We start from the raw sequence: 24,709 nt of genomic DNA on the forward strand, positions 1-24,709 counted from the left end.
GGTGTTTGTAAGTAGGATCACAAGTCTGCATCTTGTACAGCAATTAACCACTAAGAAGAATATATGCAGTGTATTATTTGTTGAAACTGTACTTTCAATTTGATTTGAAACTGTCTCATTGATATATGTTTATCAATAAAACTTTGAAAAGAAAAAAAAAATGAATGGAAGTAATTAGTACAATTGTCTCAGCTACCCTGTATTTATACTTACATGATTTTTTCCCTTTCATTTTTTCCTATCTTTTCTCCTTTCCTTCATTTTCATTCTTTAAATTTTATGTTTAGTTTCTTTAGATTGTACTATATCTATTAAACCATTCAGGTTTTATTTATTCTTACAAATTCTTACACAAGGAAAATATATTTCACTTATGAAAGTTATTTCACTTATGAATATAGCATCCAGCTGCATCCACTTGTGTATGACGACATCAAGTTTGTCTTCCTGTATATCTGAGTAATACTACATCATATGAATATATCGCATCTTTTTTTCATCCATTAATCAAGTAATGGGCATTTGGGCTATTTCCAAGATTTGTCTATCACAAATTGTGCTGCTATAAACACAGGGTCACATATATCGATATGATTCAAGGATATCAGTTCTTTTGGGAAAATACCCAAAAGAAGAATGGCTGAGTGGAATGGGATTTCCAGTACTAGATTTTGAGGAGTTTCCACACTTATTTCCATAGTGTGTGCAAAAGTCAGCATTCCCACCAACAGTGGAGAAGGGTTCCTTAGCCCCACAGCTTCACTAACATTGGGTATTAATTGATTTCTTATGAAACCCATTTTTCAGGGGCAAGAAATTATCTTAATGTTATTTTAATTTGCGTTTCTTGAATGACCAGTATTTCCTTACATTTAATTAAGCATGACCTATGGACTAGTATGTGGTCTACTTTAGTAAATGTCCCATTTGCAGCTGAAAAAAATGTGTATTCAGATCGTGTTGAGTACAACAATTTACATGTCCACTAAGTCCATTTGTTCAAAGATATAGTTCAGTTCTGCCATTTGTTTGCTAGTTTTTGTATAGTTGACCTACTTTTTTTTAGATAACGTCATGTTAAGGTCCCCTGTTAAAATTTTGTTATTGGTTTTAAAATTTTTCTTTTTCATTAAACTTTGTCTCATGGTGTTGGGTGCTCCCGTATTTGGTGCATACATATTTATGAGTGTTACCTCTTCCTCTTGAATTTTTCCCCTACTATGTAATAATCTTCTTAACCCATTTGATCATTCTTGGTTTGAAATGCAGAACGTCTTTGAACAGGATACCTACACCTGTTTGTTTATTTTCCTGAGCTTATGGAGCATGTGGCATTGTTTTTCATTCTTTGACTTTTAGCCTGTGATTTTTTTTTCTTTTTGGGTTACATGTGTTTATTGTATACAGCATATGGTTACATTTTTTTTCTTAATCCATCCTGGCAATCTATTTCTTTTAATTTGCGAATTGAGTCTACTTACATTCATGATTATAATTGATGTGTATTGAATTATATTTTTCTGCTGATAGTTCCCTACTTTTCTTCTGTGTTTAATTGCTTGCCATGTTTGCTGGGTTCGTTCTGCTGCTGTTCCTGGAATTGTGGTCATTTTGATCCATTTCTAGTAGGTCTTTTAGTATTCTGTGTAGGGTTGGTTTGGTCATCATGAAAATTTCTAATTCTTCTTTGTGATGGAAGTATCTCACTTCTCCATTAAATTTGAAAGATTGGGTTATCCACACGACTGGAAACGTCAGAAGTTGTTGACTTGATGCTTTTACTATGGTCTATTGCAATATATTGAATTATTTTAATGAACTCAAGCACCTACGATATTTTAAAGGCAATGGAATACTCATGTCTGACAAAACTAAACAAAAAAGGGGGATATAAATGAAGGACCATTTGGTAGTGAAAAAAATATATATCTGTATATACAAATTAGTTAGATTAGATATACAGCTATTTTCTCTTAGTTCATTGAGAAGATTTGTACTAATAGTGTTTAAAAAAGACATCATGTCTGAATCTTGTTCTATGAAAAATACTATTAAGACAATAATATACAATGTATTTATTATTTTAACTGTCTTACTAACTTGTATTGAAACTGTCTTATTGCTATTTCTTTCTCAATAAAATTAATTTAAAAAAATAAACTTGAAAGAGAGTCTTTCAGGTTATGTCAGTCTGGGTTGGGATTTGTTTTCTTGTAGGACTTGAAATATTTTGCTCCATGCTCTTCTTCACCTGATAGTTTGTGAGGAGAAATCTGTTGTTATTCTTAAGGATTTCCCCTAAATGTGATCTGATTTTATTTTCTCTAGCAGCTTTTACTATGATTTTCTTATGCTGAATCTCTGGAATCTTGATTATTATATATGTGTGCAGATTTAATTGGATTTATATTATTTTGAATTCTATATAACTCAGTTATCTGAATATCAGATTGTTTCCCCATTTGGGAGAAGCTTTCTCCTTTACTTCTGTGTTGCTTCCTTCTTTCTCATTGGTGCCTATTAGTCTTTTGTTGTTCATCTTTGCATCATCTTACAACTGTTGAATTTTTATTTTCTGGATCTTTGTTTCTCTCTTCATTTGCTTGATACAGTGTATCACTATGCAGTTTGGACTCACAGTGATTATTCTGTTTTCAGACACTGCAGCGCTGGGATTATAGGCATGTGCCACAGACCTGGTCTTGATGGCAGGCTCTGTGCCCTCAAGGGTGAGGCTGGGGCAGCATGTGGTGCCAGAGATCAAAACCTCATCCTTGTGCTTGTATGAGCAGTTGTTCAGTCTGCCGAGCTATCTCCCCAGCCCTGAAACTTGTTATTTTAAGATGTCTTTCCTTAATTTTTCGCTAGTCGTAATAATTTTTCAAGGTCTGAAAGTCTATCTTCACTTTCATTCAAATGGTTTTTCCCACTTTTAATGGAGTTATCATTTCTTGTATATCTCTTTGAATATGCTTCATACATACTGTTTCTTTCATATATTGCTCATTCAAGATTTCCATTATTTTTCTATCCTCTATTTTATTTCTCATTGTCTTTTTATAAAGGCTTAGTAATTCCTTCATCATAGCTATCATTTTTTAAAATTGGAAGATTATTTCTGATCTGATTTCTTCTATAACCTTCTGCAGTAGTTTCTTTACTTCAATTGCTATTGTTTCAAGAGATGTCAGGTGCATGGCTTCCAATTTCTTTTTGCCAGTATCTCCTGAATTTGTTCTTCATGGATTCAGAGCCTGGTATTGCATTGTGCTGTGTTCTTTATGTTTCAAAGAGAACTCCTTATTTGATTTCTGTGATAATTTTTTGTTAAAGTTTGATTGTAGGTATTTGGAATCAAGACCTCTTTGTAATGAATCTGTCCTTGAGGTACCTCTTCTATTTCAAGCATTCTCGTCTTGCCATGTCCCAAGCTTTTACTTTCTCTATTGAGAGTGTGGTATTGGTTTTAGCTTGGCATTGTGCTCTGCTCTGGAGGCTTCTAAGTACCTCCTGCCACCTGTGTGCCATAAGGATCTTTCTGTAGGTCTAGGCCTCAGTCTGGAACCAATTGTGTCTAGCAATGTGGCTCACCTCAGCAGACCCAGCCACAGGCCTCTGTCCCTCCTTCCATGAAAATGCCATTGAATTTCTCCCATTGGGTCACACATGGAGCAACTCAGTGTAGAGTTCCACCCACTGGTCCACTCATCAAGCTTCTCTGAACCAAGTATAGCCTGCTGGATCATTCAGCAAGCTGCTCTTGGCTGAATTCTGCCAGTTGCAAACTCTTGTTTACTTGATGATTTTTGTTGAGTAATTTGACATGTGTCTGAAGCACTTTCCATTATCACTGATCTGGTTTTTTGTGCAACAGATTTTAATATTGTGTTCTTTCGCTGAATTTCTGGGATCTTGATTATTATTTGTGTGGGTGTAGATTTATTTTTGTTATAGCTAATTGGACTTCTAAATACCTCACTCACATATATGCCAGATTCTTTTCTCACGCTTGGAAAATTTTATTCTATTACTCCTGCAAATAGATTTTTTTAAAATCTCATTTGTATTGACCTATGCTGCTTCATTGATATCTATGTCTTTTATTGTTTTTATTTCCATTGTCCTGCAATGTTGAACTGTTATTTGCTGTTTCCTTTTTATATTTAAGCGATCTTTTCTTTTGTGATCACTAGCTACAATTCTTATTTTAAGGTCTTTTGCCATCTTTTAGTGAAATTCTTAATTTACTGAATATCTGTTTGAATTTGTTTCATGCATTTTAATTTTTATTGCCACCCCCTTTTTTTTTACTGTAATTGATTGACATCTTTATTTCACTAAATAAAGCTGATCCTTTATTTCTGCAAGGATACCTCCGGCTCCAAGGTCTTCAAACACACTGCTGAATCTTCTTGGAATGTTCTTTCCTTACCTCTTTACTTCCTATTCTTGCCACCATTCCTTCAGAGCATGCCTTCCTGTCCATGGCCTCCAACCAAATGAGGTCATGCTTCCCGTAACCCATCATAGCACTGTGGACTTCATCATAGCACTTCATTTTTAGCAACACAACATATGTGTATTTATTATCTAAATCATGCATAAGACTAAACTACTACAAACCCTATAGTAACCCTCCCTGTTGTATCATCCATGCCACCCAAATTGCAAAAGAATTTGTGGCAGCTCCGACTTGCCCCTGGCTTACAACTTACACCATCGCTTTTTTCTGTCTAGGTTTTGTTTTCTCAACTATAACGGGGTCAGACAGGTTTTCATGCCTGTCAACTACAAAGCTCTCCAAGATTCTGGGAAATGAAACAATATGGTTGCAGGAAAGAGCCCTAAACCTAGGAAGATCTCCAGAAGAGCCCTGTTCCTAGCAACTTCCTTACACTAGTCAAACTCTCTAAACCTCAGTCTCACCTGTAAAATTTGTCTGGCTTATGTAAACAGAGACATATTAGTGAAATGGCAACTGTTTTCCAACTGGACAACACAAAATAGCGGTTAAAGTTCAGGCTTCAAAGTCTGATCTCGGTTTGAATTTAAGCTCCATCACTTATTTAATGGCTGCGTGACCCTGGTAAAATTATCTCTGCACTTCTGTTTCTTCATTATGGGGAATAATAATACCTACTCCTTTAGGACTGCTCTGAAAATGAAATGTTCCTGTAAGATGGCGTGTTACTAAATATCAGCTACTATTTAGAAAGTCCCTGGGCATTCCCTAAATTCCTAGCTAGTGAGACAAGCTCCGCCCCCGCCCCGTGAGACTTGTTCAAGGCCACAAGCCCAGCCTTAAGGTCAGACTGGACTCTAAAGGGACGATTCTGGGGAGGGTGTCCGGCCCCTGAGGCCCCCCGGAAATTTTTAAAAGAGATCTTCCTGCGCGAACCTCCGGAAACCTCCAGGCCACTCACCAGCTATCACCCAGGTTACTAAGGGGAAGCCTCGTGCGACCTTTATTGCCCATTTTTATTGTACTGTTCATTGAATGCTTCCATTATTTTTCTGTTCTCTTCTGTTTTTATTATCTATGTCTTCTTTAGATCCACTGAGAAATTCAAAATTCAAATTTATGATTGTTGCCATTTTTTATATCTGAGAGATTATTTCTATAGTCTGATGGGATTGTTTCTTTACTTTGCTTCAGTTGCTATCTTTTCTCAGTGTTTGTGACATCTAAGTTCTTCTATGTCCTTTCCTCCTGAGCTTTTTCTGGGTGGGCTGGAGGTCTGAGATTGCTTTTCCTTCCTTTGTGTTGAAATATCTGAAGCTATTCCAGTGTTCACCCTAGCTCAGCAGTAATGGTGGAGTGTCGCAGCATGAATTACACAGGCTCTTGCTTTCCTTGGTTCAATGAGGGTTTCATGATGGTAGCTGGGGTAGAGCTGCAGCTCCACAAGGCTCCTGCAGTGATTGAGGGGGCGAGCTGAGCTTTGCAATTCTCCTGCAATGATAGAAGTTTGGATAGGTTTCACCAAGCCTCCCTTGGTGGTATGGGTGCAGGTCAGGTTCTATACCCCCGTAGCTTTCTTAGGCTTTTTCCAAGGTTTCTGGACAACACAATGAGTTCTAATAGCTTTTAATATGCTGTTCTTGTGCTGAATTTCTGGAATCTTGTTTGTTCTATATCTGGCATGTATTTATTTTATGTATGGCACATTGGATTTCTATATGTTTCCCTTATTTGTGTGTCATATTCTTTTTCCCATGTTTGTGAAACTTACTGCTATGACTTCTGCAAATAACCTTTTAATGTCACTTGTATTGACTCCTGTTTTTTCCGTTGAAACCTATCTTTTTATGTTGATTTTCCTTTGTGCGGTCTTGCAGTTATCGAATCCTTATTTCTTGGTTCCTTGTTATTTTTAAGAGATCATTCCTTCCATGACCACTAACTGCAGTGTTGTCTTCAAGGTCTGAAAGTTTTTCTTTATCTTCAAGTTCTGAAAATTTTGTTGAAGCAGTTTTGCCAGTTTTTGATGGAATTTTCAATTTCCTGAACCTGTTTATGCATTCTAATTCTTCCTTATATTGTTCTTTTAACTTCCCATATTTTATACGCTCTATTTTGATTTATGTCATTTTTAGAAGTGCTGACAAATTCTTTCATTATCATTGTTTTTTTAATATGAGAGATTATTTCTGATGTATTTCCTTCTATAGCAACTGAAGTTTTTTTTTTTTAATTTCAGTTGCTATCATTCAGAAATTCCAGGTGTTAGACTTCCAATTTCTTCTATGTTAATATCTCTTGGTCATGTTCTGGGTAAACTGTAAGTGTAAGATTGCATTGTGACCCCTTGTTTTGACATTTCAAAATATTTTTAATTATTTTCTGTGGTGATCTTTGCTAATTTGTGAGTAGATTTTATATCACTAGTATTGAAGTGTTTCCTGGAGTAATCTACATTTCAAGGATATCTTCTATGCTAAGAGATTCTTAGTTTGTATTCTTCCCAACATCCTACCTTTCCAATTAACTGAGTGTGGGATATTAGTTTCTGTTTGGTTCAGTTCCCAGTGTTTTGGTTGTGATGAGGTTATTACCCCAGAGCTTCTCAATATTTTTAAACATTGGGATAATAACTAACTACAACAGATATGACAGCCCAGCTACAGTCGCACAATTAACAATAAGCACAATTTATCGTTTGACTAGCAATGTCAGAAGTTGTTGAATTGAGCCTTTTACAGCTCAGCATATTAATGTGGCTTTACTTTTTATACCTCTTTTGTATACTTTTCTGCTGGATGGTTAAGACCAAGATAAAGCAAGACCTATATAACAAGAAATGTAATTTTTGTGTCTCTCAAGGTCAGTGATATCCCCTCAAGATGAACCCTGAAACTTTGTATCGCAGATTGTACATCTTTTGTCAGTGTGAGCCATGTGGATGAGTCATGGCCATTGCTTCACCAATTTGCTCTCTCTTAAAGACTGAGAGAATGTGCAATTAAAACATTTAAATGGCAATGTATACCTACCTTTGACAAAACTGAACAAAAAAGGGAGATATAAGTGAAGGACCATTTGTAGTAAAATATATAGATAGATAGATAGATAGATAGATAGATAGATAGATAGATAGATAGATAGATAGATATACAGCTACTTTCTCTTAATTCAGTGAGAATAAAGAATTGTACTAATAGTGTTTGGACAGGATATCATGTCTGCATGTCATACTATGAATAATTGCTATAAAGAGAACCATATGCAATGTGTAAATTATTGTAACTGTCCTAATAACCTGTTTTGAAACTATCTCATTGCTATTGGTTTTTCAGTAAAAATTTAAAAAAAAAACCAATAAGCACAATTTACATGTGGATGAACTATGGTAACTATTGATTTTCTATTTTAAATAGATAAATCTTTTTTTTTAGAAACTTCAAAATGTTTACAAACTGGCCAAGAATATAAACATTGCTATAAGGAAAAAAATGCATACCTTGAAGACATAGAAATGATTTAAATAAATGAAGATACATTGTTCATACATACATTTAGGAGCGATAGATTAATATTGTAAAGGAGTCAGTTCTCTCCAAATTGATTTGTAAATTCATTGTAAATCTAATCTAGATCCAAATTTAAATTTCTTTTTTATTTTATTTTATTTTTTTAGAAATTATTTATTATTTTCCCATAATTTTCTTGATAAACAAATAGCAATTGTTTATCAGTTTCAAATCAAATTGGTAGGACAGTTTCAATAATTAACACATTGCTTACATTCTTCCTAGTGGTTAATTGCTGTACAGGATGCGGACATGATATCCTATTTACAAACACTATTAGAACAAATCACTGTATTCATTAAGATACTGTAACTATATATCTATCCTAACCATTTTGAATACACAGATACAAAATGGACATTCATCTGTAGACCCTTTTTTTTCTTAAGTTCCATCATTTAAATATTATAGGTATGTTAACTCAGCAAAATATTCTAAAAGACTCCAGTAGCCCATAATAGTATTGGGTCTTCTGCTTGATTGGCAATGTCAGAAATTGTTGACCTGAGTCCCCTGCAGCTCAACATAACAGTATAGAGAATTCTTGACATGAGTTGAAATGTTCCTCAGTCAAGGAGCCACTGGAAAGGGGGAAAAACAGGAGGCCATTGCAGTGCATTTAATTATAAGCCATTAACGTCTTTGCCACCTGAACAGGTCCTGTGGCATTCTTAAAGTGCATTCAGAAAATGTGAAGTCACTCAGGAAACTAAATGGCATTAAAAGCTACACTGCCCATATTATAAGAATTTTCCTTTTAATTTTGCAAAATCTTCTGATATTGATGACTCATATAGTTGCTTTGTGAACAGTGAGTTATGCAGTTGACATTGTGGGTATTAGAAGCTTTCATTCATTATTTAATGTTTCTGCCTAACAGAACCGAATTTATTTTTATAGTATTTTATTTTGGAGGTACCATAAAAAGGCTTGAAGAATTTGCATTTGTCAGGCAGGTGCTGTGTCAACAGAGTTCTGTTCCTGTCCCCAAACTTTATTTACATGGGTTTGCATGGATTATTGCTTCCAGAAAATCACTGACATTTTTGGAGCAGGCTGATATTTTAGTCCTTAAACTAAATATTCATGTGTGGTAATTCAACAGACACTAGTGTTCAAATGGCTTTATATGAAAGGAATTACAGTAGTTTAAGGACTTTTGGCCACTCATATTTTGTGTCTTTCTCCTGGAGCTCTGTTCATATAGGATGATGTGTCTCTTTCAGTTGCATTGCTTTCTAAAGAAAGTCCAATTTAACACTCCTGATGGAGACAAAGTGAGCTTGTATGACAGAAGGAAACTGGATTCACAGTATGACATTCTCAATTTTTGGAATTTTCCAAAAGGCCTTAGACTGAAGGTTAAATTAGGAAATATTTCTTCATGTGCTCCACACAGTTGTAAAATAACATTATCTGAGGATACAATAGAGTGGGCCACAAGAATCACAGAGGTGTGTTGGACCTAACCATGACCCATTTCCTTAACCAGAAAAAGCTACATATTGTCAGAGGATGTTGTCTCAAATATTGCACATGAAACAATTAAACTTTATCCCAGTGGAAATTGAATAGCTGAATTTTCAACTTGAAAAATTCTGGTTTATCAGCATTTGAAGATTGAGAAACACATGCATTTATTTATTTATATATTTGTAGATATATGTTTCATCTTGTGAAATAAATTTGACATTCATCTAGATAGTTTTGTGTAGGTATGAAAATTAAGTACATCTTTTAGCTCTGAAAGGAAAATGAAAGTCTAACAAGTTTCCCCCATATTTTTCCGTAGACTCCCCGCTCAGTATGCAGTGAGAGTTGCAGCCCTGGATTTAGAAAAAGCCCTCAGGAGGGAAAGGCTGCCTTCTGTATTGATTGTACCCCTTCTGCAGACAATGAGATCTCCAGTGACACAGGTAAGATCATTCCTTTTGATGAAATTCCCACTCCATTTTTATATTCACTACATCCATCTTCAAAGTGAAAAATGTCTTGTAGAGAACAACAATGATAATTTTTTTATTGGTTGGTTAATTTTGCAAGCCTACATCATCTAATCTAAGCAATTACTTCGAAAACAATATGTAACACACTATTTTTAATTTCTTATCTTGTTTTGAAATTTTGCATCATTTTTATTTTTAATCATTCCGAAAATAAATTTTAAAAGTTTTCTTTTAAATTTCAAATTATTTTTATATTGAGTGCTATTGCTTGTTTTGCAAAATACACTTTTCCTTTGAAATTAATTTTTATTTTCCTTTTAGCCCAATCTTATTTTTTTTATTTATTTTTTTTTTGCTTTTCATTGTGGGCAAAGGAACCAGCATATGGTCTACCAATGGCGTATGTCCCTATCTGGAGGGGGTGAGTTGAGTCAGAATACCCACAGCTATGCTGAGACTGCCTCAAAGATGTGCTAGACCTGTCTACATTCACGGATTCCCTGGGGAACATTCAAATAGTCTAAGGGCAAATGTCATGTTATTAAAGTACAGATCATATGAGGATGAGGGGTAAAACTTCTCTATAAATTTATTGAACCTTGAGATTGTAGTGCTGTACATCATAAATACAATATATCATGACAAGGTAGAATCACTTTCTAACTGAATATTATCCAATTTGTTTCTATGCCTGATAGATGTTTCAATTTCAAAATATAAGCACTGCAATTTCATTTATTTTTTAATCAAGACTATTAATAATCTTTATTACAGTCATTAAAAGTTAAATTCTAGGCACTGATTACAATGTCACATTCTTACGCAAACTCAATGGATTTTATGATGTAGGTCTGTAAAAGACAGAGACCTCCATCTTCAATACTGGATATTGTATGCTTTGCATCCCTTATTGTGTTTAGAACAAAGATTTATGACACAATGATAATTGGGTAATTTTTCATATATTCCCATTTAAACTTTCATAAAGATGCAACGTTTGCATGCTATATAGTCAAGATTGTATGTGCATATAGAGTCTGTTTGCACAGATGTTTTTCTCACTGCTGAGACAATAACCCAATACCCATAACTTCATCCTTAAGAGAGAACAGTCTATTTTGACTTATAGTTTATACAGTTTTCAATCTACAACTGATTGGCTCTGAGGCAGGGAGGAAGAGCAGTAGAGAGCTGCTTGAGCCAAGGCAGCAGGAAGCAGACAGCTCAGAAGAAGAGAAAGGTAGATACATCCAGGTCACAACCCGTGACCCTCTACTTCTGACCAGACATCTTCTTTCAGCATCACATCCAGCTATAAACTCATCTGTGGAGTTCTCCGCTGATAAGTCTTATGCCCTGTGATCCAATCACTTCCCAAAAGGTCCACCTATGTGTACATGGGGTTTTGGGGGTGGGAAACCATAACAGATATTATTTAAAAATAGCAGTTAATGTGTAGAATTTTCACTTTGACTAACTGTATGCTGATATCTGTGATCTAAGTAACTACACTGAGGACAGCAATATGTAATACAAAAATCATGCTTGAATACCACTTATCCTGGTCTACTAAACATATACCATTTTGAATGTCCTTTCAATTATTATGATATTCTCTTTAAAATAAATTTTTAAAAAGTAAAAGTGAAAAGAAAAAAAAGATTTATTGAAATCAAGTGTTAATATTCAATTATGTGCCCAATCTTGATCAAATAACCATAACATGTCTGTTAATCTGAACAACATAATTGATGATAAAGATAGGTAATACAACAACCATTGATAATTTTCTATACTTGTTTTGCAAATCTATGTCTTGTATATTGTTGTATGTTACCCTGTTTTGTCTTTCTATTATTTCTTTTTTTCTTTTTGTACTCTTCAAAATAAAATAACAAAAATTAAAATTAAAAATAATGCATAGCCATGACTATGATTATTAATCACGATATAGCCAATAGAATGGATTGAATCTATCAGGTTTGTAAAGCATATTTCTGGGTGCATCTGGAGATGATTGCATTGTAAGCCAGCAAACTGGGAAGGGAAGGCCCACTGCAGATGTGGATTGGTTATAACTTTAATGCAATAAATAGGGAAAGATGCAGGAAGTGTGCCCACCTTGAAGAGCCCAGACTAAGTGCAGGGGCCCTTTGGTGCCATCATCTATGGACATTTGTCTCGACGTCTCTGTTCTTCAATTTCCCAAGGCAGACCTGCACGGATGCTTCCTCTGGGAGACTTTAGGCCTGGCCTTGGGCTGGTCCTGCATATTAGAAACTTCTTGTTCAGTCGCTTCGGTATTCTCAGACTGAGAGCAGTCATGGGCTTCTCTGGGTCTCCAGCAGCAAGGCCATTGCAGACTCTCCTGCCTCAGATCCTGTCAGCCTAACCAAGAAATCTCATTGCATAATTTTAAAAATTTAGTTATATTTTTCAGAGATGGTATGCCACGAGCAAACTCCATTTATGAAATATAATTAAATGTACTAGTTTCCGGAGGAAGAAAAGTGAAGCCTAATACTAGAGACTATAAGAAAAAATACATATCTTTGTGATTTATAAATAAACAATAAAAGTATTTCTTGACAAATTGGGAAAAAATGTTCTCACTAAGAAAAAGTATGATATATATGGGATCCAACAATATACTTTATGATTTGTGGTCCGTTTTTTAAATTAAGCTAATTTACAGTTTAAGTCTATAATTTAGATATGAATAATGATCACAGTTATCATAGAGAATGTCTATCTGTAATGATATATCCTGATTTCTTTATCTGCTCCTATCACTTCCCCTGCTTCAACCCTCTTTTATCCTTATTTAAAAATCTTTGTTTTTATTTTATGGTTTTATACTCATTTTTTAAATTTTCCTATCCATTGCGTCTTTTCTTTTCCAACACCTCCCCTCTACAGTTTCCCTTTCCATTTGGACAAATGCTGTCTATTTCACAATATCTACTGTAAATTTTGCTTCTCATTTACATTTTCCATTTCTCATACCAGAGAGACAATGTGATATTTACAAATGTATGTCTTTTTTATGTATGGGTTACACAGTCTTACTACGCAGCTTGGATTATTAGTGATCCTCCCGTTTTCAGCTTCCCTATTGCTGGGATTAGGGGTGTGTGCCACCATTCCCTGTCTCTGTGGCTTTCTCAGTGCAACCAGGGGTGGTGCTGGCACAGCATTTAGTGCTGAGGCTCAAACTTTGGTCACTGTCTTTGCCTTATCAGGGGCTTCGTCCTCTGGGCTATCTTGCTCAGTGATGTTGAACATTTTTTCATGGATTCATGTGACATTTGTACTTGTTCTGAGAAGGGTCTATTCATATCAGATGTTCAGTTTAGGATTAGGTCTTTCAACTCTAGCAGTCAGATTCCTTTTTTCATTTTGTTATATTTTGTAGATGTCAGTTCTTTTTCTGAAGAGTAACCAAGGTGTTCCCTATGCTTATGTCACACTTCGGCAAGACATTACATTCCGTGTCATGGCCAATGCAATTAAACTAAGAAACACACACACACACACACACACACACACACACACGAATATGTACTGAAATGGAAAATATGAAGGATATGCATTTCTTTTGATATTAGTTTGTAAGTGTAAGACCATGGTAATTAATACATTTGTCTTGGGTTTCATGTTAATGGAACACAATACTCTTACAAAAGGGCTTTGGAGATAGCTCAGTGGTCTAAGCACTTCCCTGCAAGTGCAAGAACCTGAGTTCAATCCCTGGAACCTCATGCTGTGCTGGCCCCAGACACGGGCCTGCTTTGCTGACCACCAGAAATGATCCTGTTGGCACAAGCCAGTAATCTCAGCACTAGGGAGGCTGAGACAGGAGGATCATGATCAGTCTCAGCTGTGTAGCAAGATCCTATACAAAATAAATAGATAAATATGTTGAGAAAGACTCTTAGAAAAGTCTGTGATAATAGATACATAAAAGAAATTTTGAAATCTGATTTTTTTCAAATTTTTAAAATCACTAAATATAGAGTCCAACATTCTATAAAGACTCTGAAACATACCAACATTAAACTACTGCTGTGGTCAAGTTCTTCATTGACTGTCCCAGCACAGCCACCTGCATCTTCCAGCAGATGGCATTTGGACTTGTGTTCACTGTAGCTGGCTCTACTGTCTTGGCCAAAACCATTACTGTGGTGCTGGCCTTCAAATTCCCTGCTCCAGGAAGGAGGATGAGGCAGTTGCTGGTGTCAGGGACACCAAACGCCATCATCCCCATCTGCACCCTGATCCAGCTCACTCTCTGTGGAAAGTCAGCAGACCATAAAAACTAAATGTGAACTTTGCAGAGAGCATGTTGACAGATAGTGATGCTCAATGATGGAATTACATGACACTAAATCCTTTTTCAAATATACGCTTTTCCTGAAATTTAGGAAATTATAAAGGTTTCCTAATATGGGATTTATTATTGTATGATAACCTGGTGAATAATTTACAAAGATTTGATTTAGATAGATAGGTATTTATTACTTTGTAAAAAGAGAAAAATTTCATGGATGTGGCAGACATAAAAGGAGAATAAGTAATAACGCTTCCAAGTGCTGTTCTTATTCAGGAGTTATTCACTCAGTATTATTTGGGAGTTACTCTCCACATGGCATTCTGTTATTTTGTGCCTGGAAAGAAATGAAAAATGAGATGTGGTCACATGTCCTGGGATCCAGGGGACAGGGAGGCAGAGACAGTTGCATTTTATGTATGAAAGGAACCATGGCAATAAAGTAACATAAGGTAACCACAAGATCCTGATACAAAAAATAAAATTTAAAAGTGATGGGCCTATATCAAAGTGAAAAGCTTGAGTTCAATCCAATTCACTGGAAAACAAAAAAGACAAGGTAAAAGATTAAAAATTTCAAAGGGATCAAATTAGTTCATGTCCAATGAAGTGCTAGAAATGGACCTGTCAATCTCAAAAAGTTGCGAAACTCTGCAGGTGACAATTTTAATTTTTGCTAGATATGGGACAATGTATAACGTGTCCAGACCATCAGTATGCCCACACTAAGAAAAACCAATGTCTCCAAAAAGCTGTGACTTTTCTGGCCTTTGAAGATCCTTTGGGAAAAGCTTTGGCTGGTAGCACCCTGACTCTCACCTTTCTCACAGTTGCTGTTCTTGGGCTCTTTGTGAAGCACAGAGACACTCCCATTGTCAGGGCCAACAATCAAGCTCTCAGATACACCCTGCTCATCTCCCTCATCTGCCGTTTCCTCTGCTCCTCGCTCATCATTGTCCGTCCCAACACAGCCACCTGCATCTTCCGGCAGACCACATTTGTAGTTGTGTTCACTGTGGCTGTTTCCACTGTCTTGGCCAAAACTGTTACGCTGGTGCTAGCCTTTAAAGTCACTGCCCAGGGCAGAAGGATGAGGCAGTTGCTTCTATCAGGGGCACCAAACTTCATCATCCCCATTTGCTCCCTGATCCAACTCACTCCCTGTGGCATCTGGATGGGGACAAATCCACCCTACATTGACACAGATGCTCACTCAGAACATGGCCACTTCATCATCGTGTTCAACAAAGGCTACCTCACCGCCTTCTACTGTGTCCTGCGATACCTGAGCTTCTTGGCCCTGGTGAGCTTCACTGTGGCTTTCCTGGCCAGGAACCTGCCTGACACCTTCAATGAAGCCAAGTTCCTGACCTTCAGCATGCTGGTGTTCTGCAGCGTGTGGGTCACCTTCTTGCCCATGTACCACAGCAGCAAGGGGAAGGCCATGGTGGCCATGGAGATCTTCTCCATCTTGGCGTCCAGTGCTGGTCTGCTGGACTGCATCTTTGTCCCCAAGTGCTACATTATTTTGTTAAGACCAGATGGAAATTCTCTTACTGGTATCAGGTACAAAACACATTCTGTGAAAAAGAAGTCTGCTTATCATTAAATATGTTTGTTTTCTAACATACGGCTTTGGGCCTGACGTCAAATCTGAACCATATGTGAAGTCAGATACCAGATACTATATGCTACTATGGTCCTCATATCCTTATTATGCAATGATCCTTATTTTTCCATTAGGAAAGTGTTCACTAGAAACTGCAGTTCTCATGTCATTTTGGGTTTTTTTTTTTTGGGGGGGAAGGGTCTACAGGGTGCTCAGCATCTCACTACTAGATCCGACTTTTACTGATCCACCTATTTACAACCTCCCAAGTGCTGGGATTACAGATGTGTGCCACCACACCCAGTCGCATTTGCCATCTCAGTGCACTCCGGTGGGAGGGCAGGCAGTGTAGACCTGGGGATTGAACCCCCAGCCCCTGCATCTGCTTGCAGTTCTCATGTCTTTAAGTTCATTTTTTGTAATTTTTTTTCTCTTTTCATAATTCATTCTATTGTTTATGATTGTGATCATCAGATCCACTTTTATCTTGCCTTCCTTTTAGCTTTCTGTATATCTTTTCTCATTTTAAAAGGCAATAAATATAATCCTGTATGTCAGTGTGATTCTGAATCCTTTATATTTAGTCCATACCTAGAAATTTTAAAAGCCATTTTGATGTGATAGAAAATGATTTGCACGACATACTTTTTTGCTATATATGGCCCTGTACATAAACATTATTGCATGTCTTCTGTTTTTCTGAACATGCTTATGTGCACATGTGATCTCAGAACTCTGGGATAGTGAGGCTGGAGGTTGTAATCTTGCCTTCAACCTAGGCTTCTCAGAGACTCAAGAGAAGTCCTGAGTTTTGCAAGCATCTGTCAATAAATAAATAAATAAATAAATAAATAAATAATAAAGTTACAGCTGTACTCATTGTGTTCCCATGCCTGCTTTTCAGATTCTGAGTCATTACATTCTCATTCACTGTTTAAGAATTCTACTAATTGGACTGGGGAGTTAGCTCAGTAGAATACATGCTTCCCTGACCAGTGCAGGGTCCTGCATTCAGTCCCCAGTACCACAAAAAATAAATAAATGCATAAATAAATAAAATAAAGATTCCCACTAAAAATTTTGAATAAATATTTCTGAATAAAGTTATAAGTGTTTATGGGTTACTGATCTTTAATGCTATGGACAGTATATTTGAATTCAATATTTTCCATATATTTTAAGTTAATAAAACCTTATTTCTATTCTGTATTCAATTTTTGTGTATGTATCTGCAATACAAGGAGTTTCCTAAATGAAAGATTGAGAGAGTGGTTATAACGACGACAGCAAGGACGGGTGGGTGGAAATGAGTCTGAAAAGCACAAAAGGGTGACCAGAGTTCCTGGATTGATGGATGGGACTAAGGAGTGAAGGAGAAAGAGGGAGTAAACCCAAAGAAAAATGGAAAGATGGAGAAATTTATGCTTTATCCATCTTCAAATCCTTCTAGTAGATTCCATCAAAACTATAATACATTTAGACCGGCGAGGTAGCTCAGCAGTCTAAAGCTCCTGCTTAGGAAAAGTGCAGGGACCTTGGTTTGATCCTGGTACAACTTGCCATGCCAACCCCACCCCCATGGTGATCTGCATTGACCACAAAAAAAGAAAAGGAAAAGGAAAAAAACTTCAGTACATTTAAAGCACAAATAAAACAACTTCACATTGTCCTATTTGAGGTAAACTTAAAGAATGACAGCCGTTCCCCTGGTGTTCCCACAGCTCTGCAGATCCCCAGCTCCTGGTATGACTGACTCACCTGCTAAAGTAAATTCTTAATTATCTGGCCACTTAGCTTGCTTTCCTATGGCTCTGTTTTCTATATTTCCAAACTCTAGGGCTTTTCTACTAGGCACCTTCAATCTTTTCCAGATTGCACCCACAAACCAGGTCCAAATGCTTTCAAACCATATGATCAGGTACAGTGACAGCAATGACTCCAATTGTCTGATAGAAAATATCAATATTAGTCACTGCTGAGATAAAATACAGAATACCTGCCACCTAGAGGAAGAGGTGTGGAGGAGGCGTTTGTTTGGTTTTTGGTTTCAGTTGCAGGTCAGCAGGTAGTGAGTCAGAAAATGCAGCACTGAAGAACATGACAGAAGAACCTTTTCAAGCATAGCAGCCAGGGTGCGAGGAAATTCGGGGGATCCAGAAACAAGGGCTCAGGTCCTCATGCTATATCCTCAGCAAGCCACCTCCGGCCAGGCCCCACCTGCTAACAACACATTTAGGACCTAAAGCCACCTGGAGATGAATCTGCTGATGAAGATGGGGCCCCATGATGCAGTCACTTTCCAAACACAAGATTGTTGAGGGACACAGAGATTTTGGGGAAAATGAAGCAGAATGAAGGGAATTTTTTAAGCACTTGCTGGCTGTCAGAATCATACTAGACCCTCTGTGCTGTATTCTGCAGCAGCTTTAATAGAAGGCATTATTCTCCACTATCTTACAGGTTGAAAGTGGAATATTCAAAGAGAAAAGTGATTCACTGAGGACATTCTTCTAGAAACCTTCCAGAATTAATAATGAAAAAAAGGAGATCTCTAAGGCATATCCTTATCCTCATGTTATGCTGGCAGACACCAAGGCACATCCACTCTTCAATCTGTGTGAAGTCCAACTTTGTTGACCCCTCCTAAAAGGGGACAATATGTGCAAGCTTACACAGTTGAAATAAAAGAAATTCTACTAAAGAAATCAGAACAGTATGTCTGATTTTTACTGAGTACTTGCTTATTTAAAAATAAATGGGATTTTGTGTAAAATTCCTTTTATTGAATTGGTTCTTGCTTTTGAAAAATCAGCATATATCAGAGCAAAATGAGTATTTCCCACCTCAGTTTCGTGAATTACCCCAACAATAACAACTACGGCTGCAGGTCATGTGTGATTTCATGCCCTTTCATGGCTGCTAAATGAAACTCTATGGCTGCTTCATTCCAGATGATGAGGCCAAATACAACAGGGAGTGCATGTCATAGCGCTCCTTTTCTTTTCCATAGCTTAAAGTAATCATGTGTATAAAATTGACTAAAAACATCAGCAAAAATTATAGGCTACTTATAATGTAAGCACTAAAGGATTCCCCAAATTGCAAGTCTCCAAGCCAGTACTCCAAGATTCGAGTGTTCATTAAACAAGAAATTGCACTGAATTCTGGTGCTCTCTGGTGTCTAATATGTTGTTGAGCCCTTTAAAGAAGGGGTAGGCAAGAGGTAAGCACTGAGAGGGATGAGCAGTCAGGTGTTCCTAAAATCTGGGAAGATGAGGAGGAGAGAGCACTGCAGAACTAGGAAGGGGCAAGCTTCTTCTTATGTCATAGGTAGAAAGGAGTTTTGGTAGATAAATGACAAGGCCAGAGGAGTGGTTTAGTACAATTCAGCAGAGAAAGTGTATCCAAAGATGGTTAAAATAGATCAGATGCTTATGACATTATTTCCCCAGGCCTGCTTACTTCCTACATTCTTGAGTCAGATCACTGGAACATTTTACTTGTTTATTTATTTATTTGGTACAGGGTCTCGCTACCCAGCTCTGACTCATAGTGATCCTCCTGTCTCAGCCTCCCCATCACTGGCATTACTGGCATGCACTACCATACCCAGTTTTGGTGGCCTGCTCAGTGCCCAGGGATGGCAAAGCATGTGGTACCGGGGATCAGACCTGGTTCCTTGTGCTTGCCAGGCAGGTGCTTAGACCACTGAGCTATCTCCCTAGGCCCAGAACAGCAAAATAGGGTTCTAAATCTTCCTTGTAATGTGGAAGGATGTTTATAATAAAAGCAAACTCCAGTTTTAGCATAAGAAATGTCATTTAAGTTTGACACAGTTCCCAGTGACGTGCAAAACAGAGTTTATAGTATTTCCAGGAGGAACAGGAAAAGATAGGACGTGCTCTATCAATCCCTGAAACTCACTAATGGCATTTGGATTTTGGCCAGGCGATGCATGCAACCAACAGACCCTATTATACACTGTCACTCAAATATAGAGCTCCTGAAATCTCTAAATGCATCCATCAGTTCTCAGATAGCACTTTGACAAACTAAGAAATTGGCCCAGCACCCACCAGCCCCGCTGATTGGTGCAAGAAAGAACTCCTAAATAGAAGAAAAGGTATTGTTGTGTAGAATCTGAATCAAAACCTACCAAGGCCACCCACAAAGTAGTGAGTACTGTATTCTGCAAAATATAGAACACAAACTCTTGGGTAGTTTTATCTTCCTACGAATATTTGTAGTCACTGCTTCAAGACTTCCTATCTCCTGCCACCTGCTGCTGTCTGTCTATATTCATGGACTTCTTCATATTTTGACAAAGTCTGGCTGTTTCTACACCCTCTTTTTAAAGTTAAGCTTATTGATATATTGTAGGTATCATCCTAATTATCATTCATAATTTGTATCTATGCACAACACATTTTGATTCATCTTTTTCTCCCAATGCCCTCTCTTCCCTTCAATCGCTCATCTCATCCCCTCGTGATTGGAAAAGCTTTGTTTCCATTTATACTTTTTAAATCATTGTTTATTCTCTTCTCCTTCCTCTCCCTACTCTATTTCCCATTTCCTTGTAAACAATTGCTTTCTGTCTATTGTATATTTTGACCCTTAGTTACTGCTCTGGTATCTCATGCCAGGGTGACAATACAATATTTGTAAACTGAGTCCAATTGATAACTGAGTCCAATTTATTTCACTTAACTGTATACTCTGGTTTCATCCATGAACCCTTCCCAATACTGTTGAAAGTAAAATATTCAGAAATACATCTAACAAAGAAAGTAAACGTTCAAGATTACATTACTCTGGAAAGGGAACTCAAAGCAGATATCAGAAAATGGAAGGATATACCTTGCTCATGGATAAGAGGAAACAACACAGTTGTCTTAGTTGCTTTTTGCTCATTGCTGGGACAAATATTTACCACCCAAAATTGAGCAAGAAAAGATTTACTTAGCTCACAGTTAGTGGAAGTTTCAGTCCATACTTACCTGGATTCAAGGCAGAGTGGCACATGGAAGAGGGCAGAGGCTCATGGCAGCAGAAAAAAGCAAAACAGCAAGAGCAAAAGGGAAGATTAATGGCAACAAAGAACAAGTCTGTCTCCCCTCTGTTGCACTTTAGGCTGTGAAACTCAGGAAGGGTGTAGCACTTACACCCATGATCCTAGCCATAGATACAACTTCTAGAAGTCTGCCCCATGACTACATGTGGCATTCAGGCAAGAGGGCTACCGGACACAAACCATAATCATAGTAAAAATGGCCATACTGCAGAAATTGTTATGCAGATTGTCTTTCTTACTTGTGTCTTGTTGCTGAGACAAAATATCTGATACAAAGAATTAATAAGGAAAGTTTTATTTAGCTCACATTTTGTGGAGCTATCCGTCATACTCAGCTGGCCCCAGATCAAGGGGGCACGGCACAGGAGCAACAGTTCAGGACAGAAGAAGAAATAAAACCAGCAAGAATAACGAGGGAGGCCTCTTTTTCCCCTTACACTGTAAGCAAGCTGTCATTGCAGGGATAGGTGTAGCATTCACACCATCTTCATACCCTCACCTTACACAGCATGAGAATATTCATAAAGTGAAGACCGTGGCCCTTTGCTGAATCACTGGAACTTTGAAATTTCCTAAGTTGATACAATGAACATCATCCCAGAAGGGTAAGGGCATGTCCTTTATACTCCAGGATCAGAACTTCTGAGTTACTCAATTAATCTTCTACACTTCTCAAGTTGACACAATGTATCACCCATAACACAGATTTAATGTCATTATATTGAAATGCCATAATCATACCTCAAAACTAGACAAAAAAAAATTCCTAAAGGTCATTCGGAGTAAAAAGAAGTGTAGAATAGAAAAAAAATTTCTCAGCAACAAAGGCAAGGTAGGGAACACAACAATTTCTGCCTTAAAATTAGGCTAAAAAGCAATTGTGACAAAAAACCAGCAAGGTACTAGCAAAACACAGATCTGAGATTCAAGGTAAAAGACTAGAAGATGAAAAAACAACACCAAATACATTAAGCCACCTTATATTTGGCAAAGGATCCAAACATATTCACTGGATAAAATAATCTCCTTCATAAATTGTGCTGGAAAAAACTAGCTTTACACATGCCAAAGAATAAAACTAGGTGCATGTCTATCATGATGTATGAAACTAAAATCAAAGTGGATCAAATATCTAGATATTCAAAGATAAACACTAAATCTGTCAAAACAAAGGGACTGGAGAGTTAGCTCAGTAGAATGAGTGCTTGCCTGGCAAGCGCAAGGGCCTGAGTTCAAACACTGGTTCCTCCCACGGGAAAAAAAAATCTACAAAAAGAGAGAATAGACAGAACTCTTGAAGACATAGATATATGCAAAGATTTCATTAACATAACCTTCATTAGATCAAAAAATAGTACAAAGAATCAATAACAGTGATCTCATTCTATGGAAAAGCTTTTCTCACAGAAAAACAAATCAATGGCAGTGTAAAAGTAAAACCTGCAGAGTGGGAAAATATTATAGACAATCATATTTCAGACAAAGGAATTATACCTAGAACATATAAAAATTAAAAGTATCAAACTCCTTAAATTTAAAGATCCAATCCAAAAAATGGGCAACTGAGATGAATACACTTCTCAGAAGCAGAAATACAAATGTGAAATAAATATATGGAAAAAATTCAACATCATTGGTGATTAGAGAGATGCAATTGAAACAACACTGAGGAACCAGCTCATTCTAGAAAGAATGGCTAGTATCAAGAAATCATGAAAACAGAAGGATTGCAACAAGTCTGAGCTGAGTAGTAAGACCTTGGGCCAAATGCATAAAATGAAAAAAAGAAAAAGAAAAAGAAATCAATCAACAACAAATGCTGGTGGGGCGATGGGAAGAAATTCTTCTCTACAGTTGATAGGAGTTTATACCAGTTCAAAAACTGAAAATTTCTCAAAATTCTAGAATTTGAGGTCCCATTTGACCCAGCTGGTCCCCCCCAGGTATCATCCCAGAATAACAAACATCGTATCATAATGACATATGTACACCCATGGTTATGACAGCAAAGTTTGTAATAGCTAAATCTTGGAAACAACCAAGGTACCTATCAACTGGAGAATATATAGAAAGACTTTTTTTGCTTAATAGGCTACTAGTGTGCCTTAAGGAAGAATTCACACTCTTTTAAGGGTAGTTTGGTATGTTGTAAGTGAAAACTAATTTCAACAGCAGAAAAGAAATAGTAAAGGAAAGAAAGTTGTCACTGATATATATATAAAATATACAATGTTGAAATTAGAAAACAGCTAGGGATTTATTTCAATGGCACAAGCCCCTGCCTGGCAAGCAGAAGGTCTTGAGTTTAATTTCCAGTACCCCACCTCAGAAAAAAAAAAGAAAGGAAAGAAGGAAGGAAGGAAATTTAAAAAAGCATCAAAAGGCATGAAACAATAACTTTTAAAGATCATATTTCAGGGTCAGTAGGATACTTCAGTGGATTAAATCACCTGCTTAGGCAGGCACAGGGGGCAGGATTTTATCCCCGGCTTAGGTGCCAGCCCTGCCCTCAGGGTGCACTGAGACAGTGACAGACTTGGCATGTTGGTGTGCACCCCTAATCCCAGCGTTTGGGTGGCTGAAAGCAGGAGGATCACTATGAGTCTGTTCTGTGCAATGATACCCTGTAGACCCAGTACAAAATATGTGTTTTTTTTAATTCTATTTCAAAAAATTGGACATTTTTGAAGACATGGACAGATACCTAGACTCATAGTAATTATCTAAAATAAACCGAGACAGAAAAGTCCTGAACAACCTAATATCAAGCAATGGAATTGAGATAACAATAAAGAATCTATCAGTTAAAAATAATCCAGGACCTGATTGATTCACTGCTGAATTCAAGAAGTACATGAAAAGTGATGAATCTGCTCTACTTCTCAAGAAATTGAAAAGGGTACAGATCTTTCATGGTCACCCATGTAAGCCTGCATCACACTGCTTCAAAATCCAGATGATGATTTTCCTAAGAAAAGAAACTACAAGCTCCTTAATCAGCATAAGTGAAAAATCATTAGCAACACATTATTGAATAGAATACTGTAAATCATCAAAAGATCATACATCAAGAACTCTCTTTCTCTCTCTACTTATCAATCTACTCCCAGTGATTCAAGAAAGATTCAACACACAGAGATCAATATGTGTAATATGTCACATAGAGAGAAACAAGATCAAATATACATACTGTAATAGACACTGAAAACGTCTTTCACACGATTCAACACCCATTCAGAATGAGAAATAGAAAGAAGGGCTGTGGAGATAGGTCAGCAGCATAAGTGCCTATGGGGTAAGCTGAGTTCCATCCCCAGGACTAAGAAAAAAGGAAGAAAGAAAAGAAACCTAAGGAAAATAGACATAGAAAGAGCACATTGTCATTTCCATGGGGAAATCACACCTTTCACAAAAACATGCAAAAGAAAAAAAGCAAGAGAACCAATAAAGAAAAAGAAAGACTTAGTCATCACTCTCACAAAGAAATAAAACATTGATGCAGTAAGAATTACAGTACTCTAAAAAAAATTGGAAGACAATTTCAGAAAATTGAGTCTGGTGATATGGCTCAGTGGTCTAAAGCACCTACTTAGAACAAGCTTAGCAAAGCACAGGAACCGCGGTTCAATCCCCCAGCACCACATGCCAGCCCCGCCCCCTGGTGTGCTGAGCTGGCCACACCAAACACACACACACACACACACACACACACACACACA

General features: G+C 37.1%; 1 protein-coding gene across 1 annotated transcript in view; it reads left to right on the forward strand.

Annotated features, from left to right (window-relative positions):
- LOC101568669 (vomeronasal type-2 receptor 116-like) overlaps positions 1 to 24,709 on the forward strand; it is a 60,012-nt gene that overhangs the window by 12,613 nt on the left and 22,690 nt on the right. Inside the window, 2 exon segments of the mRNA XM_012512937.2 lie at positions 9,824 to 9,947; positions 14,988 to 15,610. Of these exon segments, the coding sequence (XP_012368391.2) occupies positions 9,824 to 9,947; positions 14,988 to 15,610 (747 nt within the window).

Source organism: Octodon degus, unplaced genomic scaffold, assembly GCF_000260255.1.
Source record: "Octodon degus isolate 3935 unplaced genomic scaffold, OctDeg1.0 scaffold00290, whole genome shotgun sequence".
Taxonomy (NCBI): Eukaryota; Metazoa; Chordata; class Mammalia; order Rodentia; family Octodontidae; genus Octodon; species Octodon degus.